The sequence below is a fragment of the Pagrus major genome, chromosome 24, assembly GCF_040436345.1.
Source record: "Pagrus major chromosome 24, Pma_NU_1.0".
In the NCBI taxonomy this organism is placed as follows: domain Eukaryota; kingdom Metazoa; phylum Chordata; class Actinopteri; order Spariformes; family Sparidae; genus Pagrus; species Pagrus major.
The window spans coordinates 8,281,844-8,305,329 of NC_133238.1; the positions used below are offsets into that span (position 1 = coordinate 8,281,844).

At 41.8% G+C, this 23,486-nt stretch overlaps 1 protein-coding gene across 1 annotated transcript in view; it reads right to left on the minus strand.

Annotated features, from left to right (window-relative positions):
- Positions 1-1,133: 1,133 nt before the first annotated feature.
- LOC140992444 (FERM and PDZ domain-containing protein 4-like) overlaps positions 1,134-23,486 on the minus strand; it is a 28,106-nt gene continuing 5,753 nt past the window's right edge. Inside the window, exons 3-16 of the mRNA XM_073462742.1 lie at positions 22,288-22,439; positions 21,195-21,297; positions 20,097-20,142; positions 18,028-18,132; positions 17,690-17,797; positions 16,552-16,683; positions 14,362-14,481; positions 13,666-13,802; positions 12,626-12,752; positions 8,401-8,490; positions 8,051-8,233; positions 7,787-7,925; positions 6,110-7,123; positions 1,134-4,501 (exon numbers count right to left, since the gene is read on the minus strand). Of these exons, the coding sequence (XP_073318843.1) occupies positions 1,134-4,501; positions 6,110-7,123; positions 7,787-7,925; positions 8,051-8,233; positions 8,401-8,490; positions 12,626-12,752; positions 13,666-13,802; positions 14,362-14,481; positions 16,552-16,683; positions 17,690-17,797; positions 18,028-18,132; positions 20,097-20,142; positions 21,195-21,297; positions 22,288-22,439 (5,824 nt within the window). The remainder of the gene's footprint in view (positions 4,502-6,109; positions 7,124-7,786; positions 7,926-8,050; positions 8,234-8,400; positions 8,491-12,625; positions 12,753-13,665; positions 13,803-14,361; positions 14,482-16,551; positions 16,684-17,689; positions 17,798-18,027; positions 18,133-20,096; positions 20,143-21,194; positions 21,298-22,287; positions 22,440-23,486) is intronic.

Genomic DNA, 23,486 nt, shown 5'->3' on the forward strand with positions numbered 1-23,486 from the left:
AAAATGTTTTTTAATAGATTGGTGGATCATTGAAAAAAACAAAAAAAAAAACAAAACAGGAATTGAATTTCTTGTCAAGAGACTGTACCTTGATACATAGTGTGGAATAATAAATCATTCAAGCACAGAACTTATTCCAAAACAGATGATAATAAAACACAATAACTTAAAAATAATCATATAATTAACACAGCAGTCAATCTGAAACAATCTGCATAAATTATTATTTCTTTTCTAAATTCTTAATATCTTAGCATTATTATAGTTTCATATATTTATTTTTTTCGGGGAATATTTTTTATATTTCCTTTTATTATTCTTGTCTGAAAATAATCTATGTGATAAAATATGAAGCAAGTGGTAAATGCAGTGCAATTCTAGTGTCCCTGTATTTCCAACATTTCTAATAAATGTTCCTCTCTTCTTCCAAAAAAATAACAAACAATTAACCTGCATTGCAATGCAACAGGGATGAAATCAGTTAACTTTTACACAGTCATTCATAAATTCAAGCTAATATTTATCGTGTGAATAAAATCACTGGACTGACAGTGAAACATTTTTACTTACATTTCTACAGGTACATTATTATAATCACAACTATAAATATCCGTAGTAAAACTGCACTTTTATGAACTGATTGAACTAAAAAGTGAATTCACTCCAGCCCTGTACAATATCAGAGCAAATGAAACTGAAACTCAATGGCTTCTTGAAACTGCTACGGCAAACAATATAATTATATTGTATTTATGTACATTATATACATCTTTTAAATAAGTTACATAATGCACAGGTAAAAGGGTATCTATTAGGTACATATCATATTACAACGTTCTGTGACAGTATGGCTTTGTAAATATACATTACAATATTGTCATCAGAAAAAGCAAGTTCAGTCAGATATGACTGCCTTTCAGCATCTTACTAATTTTACAGTGTGAATTTTATGTAACTTTAACTTTGAGTGTAACTGCAACGAGTCGTACACTTTATAGATTTTTATATGGAGCCCATCCAGACCTTATATGAAAAATATATGACTCTTCGAGCAGACTCAAAAATAGCAAAATGCTTAAGGACAGACGTATGCTGACTGTGTAGGCCACACTATAAAGCATAAGGAGTAGCCTCTACTTGCTAAGCAGCGTTTTAAGGGAGCGGGTGAGTGCGTTAGCAATGGCCGACATGGTACTCGAGTGGCGGACCAGGGCTTTCATGCTGTGCTCCCCTGGTGCTCCAATGGTGGCAGCCTCTGCTGCTTTGAGCAAACAGATATAGTTCATAACAACCTCATCAACCTTTGCCACAACCTCTCTCTGTTGATGTGAGGCCGAGGCCCCGAGACCCCTAACCAGACACATACACGCTTCACAGAGACAGCATAGCACCTGGAAGCTACAGGTTACAGCTAGCAACATCTCCTCAGGACTGCTGTGGGCCTGTGCCATCCGCCGGCATGCCCGGCCTAATTCTTTTGACTCAACAGAGAGTAGCTGTTTGTACTGGGACACATCCTGGAGAGGCATCTGGGGTCCACGGTCGCAGCGACCTATGCTGGATCTCACCAGTGCGATGAGCTCACTGGCATCACGGCGTACATCAGTGAAGCCAGATGGGAAGCCATACATGCGGTCCTTCAGTGCGTTGATTCGTGCAAGACGGTCACTGAAGCTCATGTTATTGAGGACCTCCCCGTACAGCTGCTCCCCAGCTGCATCCACTGCTGAGCCACAGGGCAATATGGCTGCAGCTGGATCATCATGATCAATATCGCCACGGCTTCGTCTGGGCCTCTCCCACTCAATCTCATCATCTTCACCCTCACTCTTACGTTTAAAGAAACAGTAGCTAAAAGGTCCATTGCATCTCCAGGGGCTGTTGTCCAGTTTCTGAGAGCCCTTCATGTGTTTAGCATCTTTTTGTAATGGAAATGCCACAGACGCCCTTCTACTGTCTACCCTATTGCCTGTAGACCAGCACGTGGTATGGGAAGATACAGAGCCCTGGGAATAGCTCTTGGAGAGCCGCTTCCTTGTTGGCCTCCGCTGGACTTTGGTCTCACCTTGCTGGGGCACAGATGGCGACAAGGGCTGCTGGCTCCGGCTTCGGGTGGGCTTATCAAACAGAACTTCCACACTACCAGAATTGGCAGTCACATTGCTGGAGCTGCGTTTGAGCTCACGGCCTCGTTGCAGATTATTGCTGAAGGGATCTGTCTGTAGCAGGGTCGGGGTAACAGCATGAATGTGGTTCTGATTCTGCCGTGACTGGATGGAATGGATGGAATTCTGTGTGCATCCTGAGTTGCTGGAGCTAACGTTGGCTTGCATGGAAAGAGGCAATGGAGGAGGTGGTGGGGGAGGTGGTGGAGGAGGTTGAGATTGTGGGTTGGGAGTTGGAGATGTAATGCAAGCCCTATTAGCAGTAGATGTCTGTCTGATAAAAGCTGAAGGATGGTCTCCCCTTCCTAGTGAGACGGTGTTGAGGTCTGCTCGTTGACCACTTACACTGGGGGCAGCAGAGAAACAAAGAGAATCATTAGGACGAGAAGACGGACGAACGGCATGCTTTGCTCTCGGGTCTGATCTGAACCAGTCCTCTGTGGTGCTGCTAGGTTGGCTTCTTGACCGAGGTGGGGGGCGATTAGCGGTACCCCCACCGTCACGGTTTCCACCTGGAATAAATCCCCCATCACGGCTGATACAGCCCTCTCTCTTATACAGTGACATGAAGTGCTCTGGGTCCATACCACTCCTCTCTAGTTCACTTTCCAGGCCAGAAAAGGAGCTCCTCCTCTCAGCAGTAGCTGGCCTGTAATCTAGAGTTTCATTCACTCTCTGAGCATGCATGTCAGGACTTCTCTTGAGTTTGGCAGGAAGTGTGGCTGAATGGTATGACCGTTGATTTTTATTTGCCAGCTGCATGGTGGCTGTATTAGGGTTTACTATATTTGGACTGAGGAATGGGGATGATATGGAGGAAGGCATACATGGGCAGCGAGCAATGGTATTCCCCCTATTCTTAACCATTTCGACAAGCTGAGGGTTGCTAGTGATAAAGCGCCTGGTGTCCTTTTTAACTGCCCCTCCCATGCCTGCACTATGCAGTTTCCCTCCCTGATGCATCTGGCTGACTGTTAGATAGTTAATCAGCTGTCTGTAGGCCTCACTGCCCTCCTTCTGGTTCAGCCCCTTGAGACAGGCCTGTTGCTTAGCATGCAGGTCATTGTTGGATCTTTTGCTTCCAGTACCTGTGGTCTCTTTATGCTTAGACGGTGTGGCTGAAGAAGGGCGCCCTGGTTCAGCTCCTGCAGCAGGAGGGTGAATGTTGGGCAGCATTTTCCGAAGGAGGGCAGGGTCTGCGTGAGGGTGGAGGTCCTTTCCCTGAGTGCCCTGGACAGGGATGCCACGAGGGATTCCAGGTTTGTTATCGTCATAGTTTAGCACCCTGAGTAATGAGGAGGAGGAACTAGAAAGTGGGTGCCTTTGCAAATGGTGGTGTTTTGATTCAACTGCACCAGGGCCAAGTGGTGAGTCAGTTGGGGTGGCACAGGCACTACTGTTCGTGCTGCCCCCAGCATCTAGTGATGAGCACAGAGAACCCTGTAGTGAACTGTGGGCTTCTCCTTGTAAATTTGAAATCCTTTTTGCTAGATGGTACTCACACAACCGTGCAACACTCTGCTGTCTAGAAATCGGCTGATGGTCACTCTGTATGTCCGATCCCTGGTCAGACCCCCCTGATCTGGATTTTTTGGTTGGGGACAGCAATGATGCTACAACTAAATGTTCATCTTGCTCGACTGCTGCAGCGCCGTTATCTGCGTTACAGTCCCCCATGTTGACAACATCTAACATATGATCAGAGGTAGAGGAAGGAGGGCGGGGAGCTCTGTGATGGTCACGGGGAATGCTATTCATTGCAAGGCCCTCAGCTGCACAATTTTCTGCCGAAAAAGCATTCTGCCTTCTTTGACCTTCCCCTCGCTCACAAAATGACGTGCGCTGGTCCATGTCAAGATGACTTCGGCTCCCACTACTCTCACCTCGATGCAAATCCCTTGTGCTGAAAGTGTTATATTTCCCGCTGGAGTCTGCAGACTTTTTGTGATGCTTGCCTCCTGGTGTGGTGGAACTTGGGCGCTGGAGAGTGGATGAGAAGTTAGTCTGGGACCTCACCTCCAAGCTGTTTGGCCCTGATGTTGCGGTGTCCAATAGGGGGCTCCGTCTTGGAGGAACTGCTGGAGGCTGAAGGTGCCGTGTTGGACTACGGGGTTTCTTCTGTATTGTTCCTCCCGTACTGGGTGAGACAGGGAATTCTGTTTTCTCCTCAAGTAAAGGTTGGTACCCCTCCCTTGTGGCCACTAGAAGACGCATGTGGCTCTCACTGAGCCTGTGAGTAGCAGCCAATTCAGAGATTTCAGTCATCTCTGAGGAGTTGGTCTCATTGCCAGAATCCGAGGATGACTCTGGGCTAAAGCCTCGAGATACGTACACCCCTAAAAAATGAGAGAGACAAAATTAATTATAGGTAATTTAACTAAAAGTTAACTTCTGTGTAATGTGTACTGTATTTAATATTACACAGAGTTGTGACCATATTTGCTATTAATAAGAAGGCACATTATACAAATGTATACAGGATTCTGTTCAGGTGTTGTGGATGTGTTTTGGGAGTGTGTTCACTTAGAGTTCTCATGAAATGGCTAGTGGTGTGCTACTTGCTTCGGCATCAACATTTCCTCTAAAAACAGGCAGCTAGGAAGGGACTTGTCGTGGATATTGATTGGCGTTTATGGCAGCCAACAGCCATGGAGCTCCCAAAGGGTTTTTCCATACACATGTGCCGGCTTGGCTTGACTTAATTTGACTCGGCACATCAGCCCAGTGCTGCAGCGATTTGCATTCCACTGAAACAGGGCTACAAAAAGATGTGACGCTCTAGTCTTGAGTAGTGGTCAAAGGAATGGCAAAAAATACTCCTTCTCCCAGCTCTTACTACTATCGGAGAATAGCCACTAACAAAGCTCCATTAAGTTGATGACAAACCTGTTTTATTTGCAATAAATTACAATAAAAGTCCTCCGTTGTTTAGTTATTTGAAAGCTTGAATTATTAAGCAGAAAAATCTGAAAATGTTGGGTATTCACCAGCAGTTACTTAACAGTGGGTCAGTTTGACTCAGTGTGGCCAGTAGTGCCAGTGGAAAAAAACCCCACCAGTGAACACAACTGGATCGGGACGATACAACACAGCCAAAGAGAAGACAGAGGCCAGTTTGACGACAGGGAATACAGTACCAAGGTAGTTTTCTTGCAGGCTGGCTCTTTTGGCTCCTGGCACCCCTGAAGCTGAGACTGCTAACTTAGCTGCTTCTGGTATCTTTGTGTATCTGTCCTTCAGGAAACTCCATAGATCACCTTGGTACTGTTAACTAACCTTTGTCGTCTTTGGAGATTGCATATGTCCCTTGTCCACAGGTGTTCATTGAGAGGCTACTGGCGAGCAGTAGTTAGGAGTGACTTTCGCAACAAGTACAGCTATCTGTCCAGCTGAGGCAGAGTAGCCAGAGGACAGCAGGGGAAATATATGTTTTATGGAGGAAACTAAATATTTCCTCCATAAAATATGATTCAGTTTCACCAAAACAAGTGAAGTTATAAACCTTCAGTGATAAAGTTGTGTTTTTGTACAGTACTCTGTGAGGCTCTGTTCCCCAGGAACACTGCGCTCTGGTAGTGTCCTCTCTTTTATACAGCAGTGGCAGTGTCATAAAACTTACAGAGAGTGTTTATTGGATGTACAATGAATAATGTACATTTTTGTTCTTATCATTTTCCAGGAAAAGAATACCTACAAAATGCCATTGTTGGGCCACCTGGTATAGGTGAGATACAGAGCAAGACATATGTAGTAAAAACACATAAACATTGCTTTTGTCTTTATGGGAACTTTAAAGGGGACAAGAGGTCACTGAGAATTAAAGCTGGATGGTAGAGAGAAGGTGATTTATTTGGGGTTGGTTGCACCGAGTAAAATGGACATTAAAAAAAGACATGAATGATGGTGGTCAAACATAATTGTGCTTGCATTAGTATTCAACTGACCTGGGTTGTTACTGCTGGGTGGTGGCGGGGGAGGCCTCTGTTCAGAGACAGACAAAGCTTCCAGTGCCTGTAGAGTATTCACGACTGCATTCTCCAGCCTCCTCTCCCCTCCCATGCTCCCTTCCCCCTCCCCATGTGTTGGAATGGCATCAATTAACGATACTGGTATATCGTCATTGTCACGTGTGCTCAGTGGCCTTCCCTCAGGGGCTGCGTCCTCATCCGAACTGTCCCGAAAGCCTGGTGGTGGAGCTGCTATTGCAAGGTTGAGCGTCTCTAGCAGTGTGTCATCTTCTTCGTCGTCTACGCCATCGTCTCCCTCGGGAGGAGGCAGTGATGTCAGGTCTATGATGTCATCAGTGGAACCAGCGAGCGTCAGAAATGTAGATTTGCCGGCTGCCGTGGCTAACCCTCCTCCTTGGTTACCACAGTTTTCTCCTCCTCCTCTATCGTCACCCACCGGTGTTCCCCCTGTGGAGTCTTCTTCACAGGAAGCATCGTCGTCATCCTCTGCGTCGTCAGTTGTGTCACGATAAAACAGATCCCTTAGCAGTGGCTCTTCACCACCCTCCTCACTTATAATGTTACTATAGACATGTGTGAGGCCACTGAACTGAAATGGCACCCTGTCCTGTGGCCGAAAGTCTGTGTTGTTGTGCATGTAGGGCGGTCTGTGCTCCGGTACCTCAGGGCTCTCCAACAGTCTTTCATAGCCCAAGTTCTTAGCCTTGTTCAAGGGCGGGTCCCCCCCAAAAATAAATGACACTTTGGCGCTCCGTGGTGAGTCTTGAGTTTTGTGTCTGGTAGCGGGGGGAAGAGGAGGGGGCAACGGACTTCTCCGAGTCCCAAGGTCGGGGTTTTGGGGTTCATGGAAGTAGGGAGAGATGCTGTTTTCTCTCTGCCCGTTGTCTGGATACTGAGAGTCCCTGTTGTAGACCTCCTCCTGGCTGAGTGATGGCTCCTCATTGTTCCCCAAAGATGTGCTGTATGGCCACTCCAAGACACGATCCTGACCTGCAGACAGCAGCAATACAAGGTCTTATTACTTTTTGTGTTATATATTTTATGTCGATTAAAGTTTAAAGGGTCTGCCCCTTCTTCACTAGACTTTTGAGTGCTCCTCTTCAACATTTTTGAGGTTTTTCTGCACTGTGTAGCATAAATCTTTAAGCCATTTAATCCAGCCATGAGTCTTTTCCCTCAAAATGTGTCAGAGCACGAGGTTTCATCAGCCTCTGATGTGTGTGTTGCCTTCCAGGACAAAGATCTTGCCACTTTTTCTACATCATTCCAGACACGAGTAAAAACTGTACTGGTAAAAAAACACACATTTTCTCACCCAAATGCCAATTATTTCACTTGAAAAACTTTAAATACTGACTGTAAACTTTGAATTGTGAATGACCTCTTGAAATTAAAAGTTAAAACATGCCTGATCATCTGATTTTCAGACATCATTTTATTATTGCATTTAAAAAACAGCTGAATCAGAGCAAACAGCTTTAATCAGAAAATAATTAACTATTCCCTTATTGCATGTTAGTGTGTGAGACTGCATTTGAGGATATATGAGTAGCATCATTTGTCCTGGAGGGACCTGTGCTTTCATTATAATTATTTCAATCCATATTATCTTGGCCACACACACACACACACACATAGCTAATAAAGACTCACTGTTGTCATCCCCTCCAGTGCTATTGCAGTGGGGCATGCTGAAGATAGATCTCCTTGCGTCCACTAGGAGGCGGTAGTAGCCTGCTGTTAAACAGGCCAGGTTCATTGCATCACTCGACTCCATGATCAATGTGATGGGCTGTGAAAAATAAGGAAAGGAAGCAGGAAAGGAGGGAAGAGAACAAACAAAAACAGATGCTTTAAATCGAACGGGATAAAATAATATTTGCTTGTGTTTCTGTTTTCAGACAGAAATGTTCTCACCCTGACGTCCAGCACATGCAGCTCCAGTCGGACGTTGGTGTCGTCCTCAGTGAGGATCTCGATGCGGTTGACGTGGCTGAAGTCAGCCAACAGGGCCACTAGGTTGGTCCGGGCGTTGATGACGTGACTGATGCCGTAACGTGGGCCCACTAACAGCATCACATCTGTCTGTTTCTCCCCTTGCTGCCAGAAGAAGTGTATTCAGTTAATGACCGTTAAAAGTAATTGAAGAACAACTTGGCAAAGTCTTTTCCTCAAAGTTTTTAACAGTGACAGAAATGCAGTTATAAACAATACTCAAGTTTGCTCACAAACTTTTTACAGATCCTCTCCAGGACTAATGGCCTTACCAAAAGTATTGATTTGAACTCCCTCCCTCCATACAGTCTGAGTTCACTGAGGTACCTCAGGTAATGCACCTTAGCCTGCAAAGCAGTCAGCTGCACAGAGAAAAGTGAAATACATTAGTGAGCATCATCCGAAAAGAAATCACTTCAACCAGAACAGACGTATTTGTCTTCTAATGTCAGGATGTAAAGCACTCCCGAGCCATTCTGATCTGGACCGCTGATTTTCCATTATATCCCATCATATCATTTAAATCTGATCAAAATGCGAGGAGCTCTTTATGGTTTGCTTGTGTGGATGTGTGCCTCTCAAGCTATTTAGGGTCAATGGGATTTTCAAAGCTCAAACTTGAAAGTACTGAAATAATTTTTAGCAAAGTACTGATGCTTTCACTGCAACAACACATTTTTCACTTTTACACAGAGCAGATTGTGTTTTTTCTTGTTTATTTATGTTTTTTTACCACTACATGCCGATGGAAGGCAATACATTTGTAATGCAAAAGCAGCTGAATAAAAGTCACCACATTAATATATGTGGCATATTTCAAGATTACTTCATAACCACTTACAATACTCATCACACTTAAATGAACAGTTCACACATAAATCAGCCATTATCTTTTCACCCCGTGCCGATGGATAGTCAGGTAAAGGTTTGTAGTCCAAAAAACATTTCTGGACCGTCACGTTGCGGCATTCTCCTAAACAACTGAAGAAGCTGGAGACATAGAGCTCATCTGACGTAATCCAAGTCTCTGGAAGCCCTGAGTTTCTTTTGTTGTGTTTTCTGGTTGTAATTTTACGTTTTAAAACAAGTCTCCAGCTGCTTCCGTCGTTTCCAGAAATGTTTCCTGTAATACAAAACTTCACCAACTTTCCATCGGCATTGGGTTGAGTAGGTAATGACTGCTTTTTTCATTTTTAGATGAACTACTCCTTTACTAGGGTACATCCACAGTACCGTGCATTCTTTTGATTTTGCATCTACATTTAAGAATAAAACCAGTTCACAGTCTAATGCTGTAATCATTTCCCTCCCCATCAGTCTCAGAAACAAAGAGCTAATGGAATGTCTGACCTTGCTCCTCAAAAACCAGACTTCTCCATTAAAAAATCATTTTGTTTTCATCAAATTCCTGCTCAGTCTTAACCACCGTCTCCTCACAGAACCAAGCGAGCAGCCTCTTTTGGTGCGAGGGGCTGAGTGATAACTTCAAGACGGTAATGAGAAAGCTAATTTGGAGCGTCAACGTTTTGAATTGCACGTCAGTTCATTGGTGCTGCTCGGCTGTACTTCTCCCTAATGAATAGAGTGGATATCCACCACCACTGTGAATGCAAATGACGAGCCGGCGCATCAAACTGCTCGGGCGCCGAGGGAAGAAAATCAATATCCCGTTAGTATGACTGGCGTTTTGTAAACTTTGTACGCACATATACACATATAGGGAGTAAAAGTGTGTTTTAAACATGAACCACATTCCTTCATCAACAACATGAAGCTGCATTAAGTAGAGCGGGTTGGGCATGAAGCAATACTGATTGGCTGATGGGCGATGTTGTTCAGTCACAGTGAGTACTCCACGGCTCATTGATTGCATACATTGGAAATAAATTAGAGACTACGCATGATTTTATTTACCGTCACTTAAAGGCAAACAACTATAAACATACTTTAACGTGTCCGTAACATTGGTTTGACATCCAAACATCTACTGGCTTCAACTGAAGAGCAGCGCTACCACAACGGCCGATTTGATTCGTATGTATTGTGCAAACTCTGATGGATGTTGGTGCACAAACATGTTGACCTTATTACTCTGTAGATTTATTAACATGGAAAACTGCAGATTACACCCTGAATATACATGGTATTTCATTTTTATAGTAAAAATACAGACAGCAGAGAGCTTCTAATGATATGAAATGTTGTTGCCCTGGATGAAAAATGGCTAGACGTGGAATAAAACTTGTTATTCTACATTTTATTATAACAAATTCCACAAAAAGAGCAAAACCATCAATGGGTTAGGTTTTTCTCTAAGTGCTTTCCTACTTTCCTGCCCTGTCACACCCGATTCTTTCCGAATAAACATGTCTATCTTGAAAAATGGGTCAAAACTATATAGTGTAATATTTTTAGGCTAAGCAATTTCCTAAAACAGCTGGGATCTGTGGTTCATGGAAGTAAGGATGAATAATATTGAAGGATTAATACATATTTGGTGAGTATTTATGGCAGCAGGACTTTGTATGTGGAATCGTCTCAGAATAAACAGGGCTCATGTTCATCGCAATGTAGGAACATGTCACCCAATGCAACGTTTTCTCTGCAGGGTTCACACACATACTTAAACATCAAATTCAAAGATTTTTTAAAGACATTCCAGGCCCAGTTCTCTCAAATTCAAGGACCCAACACGGCATGGTTTGAGACATGGATCAAGATTCATTACTGTCACAACACTGACAATTTTTATAATGAGAACTAGCATGTTTCATAGAGGCTTACTGACAACAATTAAAAAGAAAGAGAGACTTGAATGTGTGAACACAATAGGATTTAATAGTCTGTGTGATAAAAACCAATAAAAAACTCTCTTGGTGATCATGCAAAAGTATCTAATACTAATATTAACATAGGGGAAATAATTAAATGCAATTCAGGCAAGGCATAACAGAAACATGCGTTAAGGGGACTTAAAAGTGAAATTACAGAAAACCAAGGCAATGACTTCATAGACAAACATTTAGTTGTTTCTCTTCTGACAAGACAAGACAGCGACAACATAATTAAATAATTAAAAAGGAAAAGACTATTTTTTTTAGCAATGAATGATATAAATTCTCATTATTTTGCTCAGTAAAACGTTCCTCAAATATGTAGGATCAATAATTATTAATTATCTTTCATAATCTGAGAATGGTGGACACTTTGCGCAGGGAATTTGGGATCCAAGAACCATTTTTTATCTCAAAAATACAATACCATAGATGTTTGGTTTTTGGCTGTATCTGGACTGGACTTGTTTCAGTTTCTTGAAGACGTTTCACCTCTCATCACCTCTCCAGAACGTCTTCAAGAAACTGAAACAAGTCCAGTTGCCTCTGATACAGCACTTAGAATTACCATGACCTGGATGACTAAGAACCTTCATCATCACCCCTGAAATAGGATTTTGGACCAGTGTAAGCAGGTGAGGATGTGAATGATGGAAACACAAGAGACCACTGAATAGGGGCCAGGCATCATTCAACAGCTGAGTTGATAAGAAATATCTGACGGAACATTTCCTAGCATAGCATACCCTTATTCCCCTAAAAAAAATCCCCTACAGACGCGTCTATTAATGACTGTATTTCAAGGCCTTGATTTCTTCCCCTCAAAGGATTTCAGTGGACTGTGTGGTCCCTGTCTTAGCCGTTGTTTGGACAACAGTTGAGCTCAGTACACAGCTTCAGTGCCTCACTCACACTGTTGGTTTTGGTCTTTTCTGTGGCTCTAACACTTGTTTTTGCAACAGAGCAGCCACGTCTCGTGCTGTTCGAGAATAAAGAAAATAACAACCCGTGATTTATTCATAACTAAAGCACAACTACAGCAGGATCCCACAAGGATATGCTGTTTACTTTTCAACGTACAGTCTCTTGCCTCACCCGCAGGTCATTATAATTCAGTTTGGAAAGAGTTTCTGTCTTCTCTGAGACAAAAATATCATCCCTCTATTCTGATTGTCTAACTGAGATCCACCTGCTAACCTCATTTGCGTGACAGCTGATAGTAGATCACTCAATCACGTTGAAACCGTTGCCCGGGTTAATTTTGTTTCGGCGTGCTGCTGATTTGTACGTGTCAAAGTAAATTTGGGTGTCGCAGAATGAAGAGATCAGCAGCTGTCTGTATAATGAAAGGAGTTTCACAAAGTTCTGCTGGAGTTGGATCGGAGGCCCCAGACTGTGTGTGTGTGAATATGAATATCTTATTATGCACACAGTTTGACATGCACTTTGCTTATTATTCACATTAGCATTCAAGGTCTAGCTCGACAAAGGGTCTTAGGTTGACAAGGGTGAGAACCTTTACAAGGTCGCGCATGGCGGCGATGCTATTTTTAGATATTGCATCAGAAAACAAAGAGATGGTGTGTTTGTGCACATTTGTGTGTGTGTGTGTGCGTCAGAAGTTTATTAACAAGGGCGAAGAAACACAAAGAGAACTGCTTACTTTTTTCCCCGGAGGCACAAGGTTCTGGTTGGTTTTGAGGATGTGCGTCAGAGCCTTCTTGATGTTTTTCTCCTTCATGCTGGACAGCACGGCGGGAGGCAGGAACAGCGGCAGACCCCACTCCTTTCTGTTGAGGGGAGATTGAGTTCAGCATAAAGTCGCCCTTGAAAAAAAGTATTTCCTCCAGACTTGGGTTAAATATCTGCAGTTAAGAGCTGGAAATTGGATGACGTTCACTCTCAGACACTCACTGAAGTGACTTTAAGGAGGAGAGTTTTCTCTGTGGAAAGTGGAAGAGTATTTTTCTAACAACTGCTGAAATGACTAGGTTGCTGTACCAACGAAAGCACTAGTCTATAAACCTTGCTGTAATTTGGGCAATTAATGATTATGTCATAAATGACAGAAGCTTACAGAAGCTCACATTTAAGATGCTGGAACCAGCAAATGTTTGTTCCACTTGCAATCAGGAAAAATGTAATAATCATCTTTCGTTACGAAGACCTTCATCAGGTTTTTGTCTTTTCTGCTTTTGTCGACCCTTGGTCTTCTCCTCCCACCTGTCGATCCACAGGTGTGCAAAAGTTTTGCTCTGTGATGCTTAAAAAATGTCTGAAACAATGAATTATCAAAATAGATGACGATGATTGATTAATCAACTAATTGTTGCAGGCCAATCTGTAATTTGGAAAGCCATGATGATGCTATGATATGATATGATCATGATACCCGTGAACAAAATATTGTTTTGCATTAAATTTGTTGTTTATGTAATTCAGTTAATTAATTCAATTATAGTTAGCAAAATAGTTAACATATTTAGTTATTAGTTATTATATTTTATGCAAAACTATTAATTTGTTCAGTAACTTCATCTGTCAGATAAATGTACTGAAGTAAGAAAGTACAATCTTTCAGAGAAGAGGAATGTCATTTATTATTGATGGCTCAGCTCCAGGCTGTACAACAGTTTAACATTACAGATCATGTTTGCGGTGGCAAAAACGCACACACACACATACACCCACAGCCGCACTTACTGGATGTACTTGAGCGAGACCTTCTGGCTCTGCCTGGTTGTCATGGTGAGGATGTACATCTGCAGCGCGGCCAGTCGGAGCGCGGCGTCGTACTTCAGCTCCGGTCCGAACCGCTCCAAGCACACGTCGTTACAACTCTACGGGAAAGCGGGAAAGTAAAGTTTCATGAGAATCCTGACGTCTGTTTTAGGGCTTGTGAAGAGCATTTCATCTGTCCACTGAGCAGCTCGAGCAGCAGGAGTGCGTCCTCCCTCAGCTGAATGAAGTTCTCAGCCTTTGTGGCTGGAGAGTCCTTCAAAGGGACACAGTTTCCAGTCCTGGATGAAGGACTGGGAAGCACAAAAAGGTGAAATCTGACAGGAAAAAAAGATGAGCTTTTCTCCTCCCAGGCTGTTTGACTTGACTAATTATCAAAAGAATCCTTTGGGGAAGAGAGAAGTAGTTTATAGAAGAGCGTCTGTAGATGAAGACTTTATTTGCAAATGAGCTTTTTGTTTAAACAAGATCCATTCTGTTTTATCTGATTAACTTTTTTATCAACTAAAAATCACTTCCAAACCGTCTGGTAGATCGTAACCCCCCTAAAAGTTGACATCTGGTTTTTCATTTGTCACCTACTGATCAAGAAGTCAGCAAGGCTTTAGTTCATGTTATAATCAGAGTCAGTTTAAGAACCTTCCTGGTGACTTTGCCCACCTGTACGTAGAGGTATTCAAATGCCACAGCGTCTCTCCGGAGCAGCTCCACGGGGTCCCTGGGCACGAAGCTGACTCTGAAGAAACACTTCATCTTGTCAGAGCCGGGCCTCTGGGTCACCTGGGCACACAGACAGGAGGAGAGGAAGGAGGAAAAGAAAAGAAGAAGAGAGAAGAGAAGAAGAGGTAGAGAAAGAAATAGTCGAGTGTCAAGAAGAGTGTTAATAGTAGTAATTGTTGTGGTAATACAAGTTACACTAGCAGTGAATTAGTAATGCTATCTTGTAGTGGTAGTGGTTGTAAAAGAAAGCCTGTGTTGCATTATGGGAAGTGTACGATGTAGTGTCCTTTCAGCTTGACCCATACTATGGACTAAAATTACTACAGGCCATAATTGCAACAATTTTAACCATTCTTTTTCACCTTTCTCCAAACTATATTGAACTATAATACAAGGCTGATGAAGATCTACCAATAATGAGATGAAAAAAAAAGTCCAGTAAAATATACTAGCAGGATGGCTTATTTTCTTATTGTATTGTATGTCTCACAGGTTTAACATGTCTGTTAGTTGTAAGTGATTTCCCCACTTCAAATTGTTTGCTTAAAATCTTTTCAGGTGTCTGAAATGCTAAAACAATCCAGTATTTCACAAGAAAGGAGGAGTTATTAAAGAGAAGTAAAAATAATTTGCGTAGGATCTCGTGGCTAAAAGTCATTGCGAAACCTTTGGGGTCGCCTGGGAACCAGACGAGTCTGCTGATGCACCTGATTTAACATCATCAGCAGCCAGTGATGCAATGTAACTAAGTGCATTTACTAAAGTAGTGTGCTTAAGTACAATTTTGAGGTACTTGTACTGTACTTGAGTATCTGCATTTTCTGCTACTTTATACTTCCACTCCACTACATTTTAGAGGCAAATATTGTACTTTACTCCAATATGTTTATTTGCTAACTTTAGTTACTAGTTACTTTGCAGATTACAGGCTGCATCAGAGCCAAAGTGATGATTTATAATTAATTTATTTGATCAGCAATCTGATAAATAAACAAAACAAAAAAAACACAACATTTACTTTTACTTGTACTTTTGATACGTAAGTACAGTTAATATCAGATACTGTAAGACTTTTACTCAATTACTGTTTTCATGGGTGGCTTTCACTTTGATCAAAGTAATATTTTAACAAAATAAGTATAAACTTTTGGTACTTTATACAACACTGTCGGCACATTATTATATATCATATTCTATATAATCTGCAAACTAACTGTCAAATAAATACAGTGGAGTAAAAAGTACAATACTTGCCTTTGAGATGTCTGAAAAGTCTAAACTAGCATAAACAAAAAACTCAAATATAGAATAAATCAATAGCAGTGGTATTATATGTTATTCAAACCACTCTACAACCTAAAGACATGATTTTGCAATTCAGCAGCAGTAACCCAGAAAAAAAGCGAACGTGCTTGCTCAGTGGCTGTCTGTGCATTTGACTCCATTTCTTATTCAAGACAAAACCACAAGACCAGCATCATCTCTTAAATATTGATTATATTTGATAAATTATTTAATGTGGGAGCGTTCAGAGGGCAAGAGAGAGAGAGAGAGTCTATTTTCTAATTCAGGGACGACCAGTTTTTCTCCTCTACACCTGTCACCAGGATTGACACTCAGGTGTATTACAGTATATTGTGTGTTTTATCAAGCGTGACGGGGAAGAGTGACTCTTAAACATTCATCTGCCACTGAGTGCGCCATGTGCAGAGCTTCACATCTGAACCGTGTGGTATGAATATTAAAATTGTCCTCTTGTGATCCTGCAACCTCATTAGAATGTAGCGGGCACTGTGGGCGAGTCTGTGTGCCGGTGTGTGTGTGTGTGTGTGTGTGTGTGTGTGTGTGCGTGCGTGTGTGTGTGGTGTTCGGGCATTTGTGGGGTATCTGCAAGTGTGCGTGAGAGGGTAGGTGTAATGTGAGCTGTCGCCCCTGCTGTGCCAGTGCTGATAAATGACACTGGGGTCCAAATGCTTCTTGAATACAGAGCAGGAATGTGTGTGTGTGTGTGTGTGTGTGTGTGTGTGTGTGTGTGTGTGTGTGTGTGTGTGTGTGTGTGTGTGTGTGTGTTTTTGTGTCGGACAGAAAAAGGAGACAAAGAAAGCAGAAGAAGGAGGAAACATCTCCTACCTGAGAAAGCATCTCCTGTTCGTGCAGGAGAAGCAGTTTGCTTCCAGAGCCTTCCGTCCTCTGCTCCAGTATGAGGGAGAAGTGCTCGATGCATTTGATTGACAGCTTCTCTTGCAGGGTCAGGAGCACGTCCTGAAATAAATATGCCACATGAATAGTCGCTTTATAGTTACAGCACATGCTTTCTATGTGTGCATGTATCGTAGTATACTGCCTTTGGAGGAACATGAAACACATGTACTTTTACTTCAGTTTTGTAACATGAAATGAAGCAACTGCAGTTGAGAAGACGAACAGTGGTTTTGTTTCTGTCTAATTTGAATGATGTGAGCTTCACGATGATAGTTGAAATCACGTCTTCATGTAGACCAAATTTCCCCTACCAGTGACTTTGGAGAAATAATCAAAACTAATCAGCATCGTCTCTTTTTCAACATACAAATGAAAAAAAGTGGGTAACAGATAGTCGACTAAATTAGGGCTCTATCTAGCCGAGACGTCTAAATGAAGTCTTTTGCTTGCTGGGTTTTGTCTGTGTGGTCATCTAGACTGTGAAAAGGCACATGTCTGTAATCAGGGCAAGCAGGCGAGCTGTTACCGTGGTAACAATTGCGTGACAGGGTAACACAATCTCTTTATTTGGCAGAAAAATAAAGCCCGAACCAGGATTTAGCCCACAATTACATTCTGGCCGTCGCGGCCCAGCCCGCAGCTGCCAGCTGAGGTAATTAACTGGACCAATTCTATCATTTTTTGTATAATATGTAAATCTAGGACCCATGTTTAAAAATACCGGAATTAACTTTTAATAAAAATAGATTTTATTGATCAATATTAGAGGAGAAGTCTTGTTAAGATAACAGAATATTGATGCTGAAGCTGAGGAGACGAGACACAGTGAATTGAATAAGAATCTACAAGTCAAAAAGTGGAAACTTCGCCACGTTGCCTGAATAAATGAGGTGCTCAAACAAATGGAACTCAAAAATGAATTTCATGGTCTGTGTGTGCGCGCCGAGACACGCTAATTTGCACTCCAAATGAATTTCTGCTTTCGTAATTATAGATGCTGCGGAGACTGCTAATTTTGTTGAGCGTGCCTCCGGGGGAAGAACACACACATACAACAGACACAAACCTTGATAGAGGTACTGCTGTCGAAGCGAAAAGACTTTGTCTGCCCGTTCTCCAGGTAGACCTTCAGGACATTTGGCATGAACAGAAGAGCGTTGTCCTTCACCGGGTTCTGCAAAAGGAAGCCGTGGGATCAGTGTTTTCAGTCTGTGCATTTGTGGTGAACAGATGAGGTTTGATATGCGCAAAGGAATTCATAAAGTGTCTTATCTGTCTGGCATTCACTGAACTATCTGTCTTAATGATGTAAGTGGCAACCATCTGGCACTGCTTATATAGGTCATACATAATGGTGTGTGTGTGTGTTTGTATGTGTGTGTGTGTGTGCGTGGTAGAACTTACTGGAACCTGGCCGTTTATGATGACCTCCTCTGCAAAGCGCACTTTGACCGGATTGGACTTGAGCATGGCTTTTTTGGCTGCACTGATGAACGCTGATTTAGGGGACTAAGAGGCAAGCGTCCAACGAGAGAGAGACAGAGAGAGACAGAGAGAGACAGAGAGGGAGGGAGAGAGGAGGAAGACAGATGAGAGAAAGAGAGATAAAGAGATGCACATGTACAAACAGAGGAAAGGAAAAAAAAAACATATCCAGCACGTTAGCTCAACATGCTACATTTGTAAATCAATAAAACATTAACAGAAAAACATCTGATTTCCTAAAAAATTGGAAAAGTGCAAACTATACGTAAGCAATGTATTAATTTATTATTTAAATTTGGGTTTCCTCAAACACAACTGTGGTGCAGCGCATTCAAAGGTCAAAAAAGTGAATGGAGCAGGAGCACATCATCAATTAATCCCCTTCAAATTAAAAGTGTTTTCCTATATTTTTCTTGTTGTAGTAAAAATAGCAATACTGTAGTGTAGCAAGTGCGAGTAAAAGTTCCGAATTCACCATCTTACTTAAAGTACAAAAGAATTACACATAAAGTATTAAAAGTTACAGCACTCATTATGTAGAATGGCCCATTTCAGAGTGATAGAAAATAAATATTATATTACTGGACTATAATCAGTGGCGCACAAATGTGTACATCACTTTAATGTTGGAGCTGGTAAAGGTTAACTTAATAAATATAAGATATAGTTATAAATAATATGATTTATGAGTTGATTGTATTTGTATTAATAATCTAAAAAGCTATCAAATAAATGTGGTGGAGTAAAAGTACAATATTGGCCTCCAAAATGTTGTGGAGTGGAATTATAAAATAATGTAAATTGGAATACTCAAGAATAATATAAGTACCTTAAAATTGGACTTAAAGGTGCATTATGTAGTTTTTGGGAGGACATTTTAATCAGAAAAGAAAAATCTTCATTGATTGATTTTCATGCTTAAATAAACTAAATGAACAAACTCTACTTATTTTCGTGACTGAATAATTTGGAGAATATGTAGTTTAATTTAAAAAAAACAAACAAAACAAAAAACGGATCCGTAATGGTCCACAATAATTTCCTAGTTTTCCATAGTTTCTCGGCAAAGTACTTTACAGCAGACGTTGCTCAAACAGGAGTAAAGCGTGCATTTGTTGGGGACTATTTTTAGCAGTGGATTAACGACCACTTGCTTCTCTAATGAGTTTTTACAGCAGCAGGACGGTGAGAGTGGGATTGAATCGACATAAACAACTGTTTAGAGTTTCATTCTTGACCTTGGAGACAGCAGCTGACAGGAAACGCTCACCTCAAGGGTTAGGTCAAACCCGTCCTAGAGCTTTTGCTCATATCACATGATCTTCATCATCAGTTGGATTTCAAAGTGTTCAAAAGTGAAGTGTTTGCTGCGCACTTATTCTTGACCTTGAAAACAACACTTAACAAAACAATGACTAATAATTGCGGATAACTTGGCAAACCCCATGTGCTGATGAAGACCATGTGATATGATCAAAAGCTCCGGTGTTCACGGTAATGAAGGAACATGTTACCTAGTGCGATGCTGTGGCTCACTGATGTGTGATAAAAGTTTTGGGACAACAATGGCACAGGCGAATCGACAATATGTGCCATTGCTGGATTTCACTGGCTTTTTTAAAATAAGACAAATATGGAATATCGGCAGTTTTTATCCTTTAAATACAGGACAGAGCTTAACAGGCCTGGAGCTGAGCCCAAGCCTGTGTTTACTGAGAGAACACTGGAGTTACAAGCCACAAATCTATCCTCTCCAAACATAATGTCAAGGGCAGACAATGTCCTTTACAGAGTTGAAATTACCCCCAAGAGAAAGGTTATGAAGATTCAGAGGAACAGACACTAAGTCATCATCATCACGTTCTTGTTCCTGATGATATAAAGGCAGCAATAATCCATTCTTGTTCAATATATCTGATACATACAATAGTTGCGCTGTGGTCCGAGAACTAAAAAAAAGACCACTGGATAAGAGCTGATCTACTCACAGGATACGGTTGGACAACAGTCAACATGATGGATTCTTTGCAGCTCCTGAAGCGAGAAGAGAGCGAATCACAGAGTCAACAAAATCATCAGAAAACAACAATCACAGCGAACAACAGCGGCAGATAAGCAACTAGAAACTTGATTAGCTTGGCTGAAATGGAATGAGATGCCTCTGGCAATCACCGCTTAGAAGACGCAGTTAAAAGAAACACACACACGTACACACACATACAGGACACCCATTAGTTTCCCATTTAAAAAAACATGTGACAGTATCTCTGGTGAAGTGAAACATGATTTCCGAGTGCGATCGTGTGCATCGAATAAGCAAAAAGTTATATTTTCAACTAGGCGTCGGGGTGTAAAGCATGACTGACACTTAGCAAGCAGTTCATTAGAGTTTCACATTGTTCTGTAAAATTAAACATGAGATTTTAAAAAGAACAAATGAATGATAATGAATTTGTTTCACCGTGATCTTGTCTGGCCCTGTTTTTAATGTTTGATCAGGATTAAACCTGACATTTCATTTACATTTTTTTAAATGACAAATGTCATCCAGATGTGCCCTAAATAAATCACATAAAGCCCACATTATGTTTCAAATCTGAACACGCCTCGGGCTCAAGCAAGTGATTTTATTGCCTATGACACGTTTAAAGAGTTTAATCATTCTCACTCACCATGGAGTAGATGCCTTTCTAATGTCTCTAAAGTGGTAATTTGACGTTTTATCCCTGCAAAAACCATGTCACCAGTGAAAAAAGTTCACAATAAGGTCTGTAGACTATCCAGAGGCATTATTTCTTGGAATGGATGTTGCTGTTAAATTTTGTATGCCATTTTTTCTTTTCATGCTGTGAGCACCAAAAATTAAGTCCACCATTGTCCTAGGGAGGAGGCAGAAATCTCAGAGGGGGATATCTCAAAATTGAGACAAATAAAACCCAAACAACTGTATGTGCATGGCTGGATAGCATTAGAACTAGTACAGCATCATATAATTTTGTAATAGGAGTGACCTGGCCCTTTAATTTCCAGGTTATCAGTAAGCTCCAGTACAAGGTTTGGATGATCGACAAGGTTCCTGAGCCCACCTGACGAGGTCGATGACTCGTTCCCTCGGGGCCGAGCTGACGGGTTCATCGTTGATCATGATGATCTCATCGCCTGGCAACAGCTTCCCCTCTGATGGACCACCTACACACAAACAAGAGATTATCTATGAATGAATCAGGGCCAGAACAGATGCTAACATGTGTCAGGTCATCTGCAAAAACATCGACCTTGCTTGGGTCTGTCTGCTGACACATCTTATAGGTGTGAGCGTTAATAAACTGCAGCGTCCTCAAGCACATACTGTATATTCCTTTCCTCTGCCAGCAACTTGAAATAGAATATGCATTAGCTCAATTGTCTGCTTGGAATTCAGCACTCATTGATTATTGTGATTGCTAATCACTGTGTGTGTCTGTGCAGACACCGGAGCTGGCAGGTGATAGGGGTCTGTGAGCAGTGGTTTGGCAGTCATTTGGCAATCATCCAATCAACTAAAATAAACAATACTTACAGGAAGAAAATAAACTCATTTGTGTTCATTCTCTTTCTTGTATTGGATCAATACTACTTAATTGTTCAATCATAGGCTGGAGAAGACTTTCATCTGCACGGTCTCCTTCTAAACACTCATTACAGCAACTGTTTGCATTGACTCTTCAAACAGTAAGAACCTAATGAAATTGCTCAAGGCAGTCTTTTAACGTGCAAACTCTCAGACTGTCGGGCTTATTAAGATATCAGGCCTTGTTTTCTGTCTTTGTTCCAGGTATCTTTTTCTGCCAGTTTTTCTTGAGTAGTATTATATCATTGAGCCAGTGTTTGTAGTACAGGCTTTTTCATACTACCCTTCTGACGTCAATCATTTGACATTAATATGAATGAATGGGCTTTAGCATCTGGAAGCAATCCCTTTAAAAAGTCCATTGTCATTTGATGCAGGTGTTATGCTTTGGGAATACAAATGCAGCTGAAGTCTGGGCTGCATTCAGGACCACGTCAAAGTGAAGGACAAGTCAAAGTCAGAGCAGTTTTGAGATCAAGTCAAGACTGAGTCCAAATGGGCTCAAGACTGTAGTAAAGAGTAAAAAAGACACAACAGTTCACATTCAATAAGCAGAGCAGAACACCTACCTGGTGTGACAGAGCGGACCACCACCGGTTTCTCGCTGCCCGCCACGAAGCCGAAACCCAGGACCGGGTCCCGTCTCATCTCCACCAAGCGAGGGGCGGGAGGGACCGCATCCAGGTGAACCTCCTCCAGGGAGCTGCTCTGGGACACTTGGCTGGAAAACACAGGAGAGGAGGAGCACGGTGACTGAGAGAAGATCGTAAAGTGAGTCAGCAAATAGTTTTACTTCAGGCTGACACGCAGTAGGTAATGGGCACAATGACTGTTACAGGGGTCAAACCTGTCAAACTTATCAAAGGAAGGTCTCTTAAAAAATATGACAGTGCACATTTAAAATCCAATCAATGCATTCATCCCTACAGTAGAAGTAAGTTTTAGCTCGGAGAGTTAACATTAAACTTCGAATGAAGGATCTGAGTTATCTGATCAGAGGTTCATAAATCAGAGCCTTGGCTTAGGTTTGGTCATTAGCACACCACTCCATGCTTAAGAGCCACTTATAAAAAGAGAGCACAGGTCCTGCATTCATAAAAGGCCTCGGACTTGCAATCCTGAACCTACTTGCCTCTTCCACCCACATAAAAGTCTGCAGACTATTCCAAATAAAAGTGTACTGATCACTTAATCAAGTCACAGCTCTTCAGTTTTAAGGGCTTGCACATCTATTTTTTCCACGTTTGTCTACTTCTTCATGTGCTCGAAACGCCTGTTCTCTGCTTTACCGCTGCTGTTGTTGCTACTTCCCCTGAACGCTTTGGAAATTATGTTTTTCACAGCTACAATTAATGTGGTCCATTTGAATACAAATATATCACACTCCACAGTTAGGGATGGATTTAATGGTGCATTTGTCTACTTATACGTAAGCACAAAATGCTTTCATGTCTTGCTAACTAACGCTGTCTTACTTAGACATTCAGCTTTACCCTCAGGGGTTACTAGCACTATAGCATGTATGTGGCCATCAAGAGCAATTTCACCTTTTACAGGCTATTTATTTAAAATGAGTTGCTGGAAACATTAAAGAGTCAGCCACAGACTGTGTGTTTAACGTTAGCTTAATTATCGAGCCAGCTACAGCTGATGCTCTTGGCTTTTCAGTGGATAGGGTGACATATGTTGCGTGACATTGCACGGCCTGAGCAATGAAGCAAGAAGTTTCCAGTTGAGTGTTGCAGTTTAAAGATAATTACATAATTTC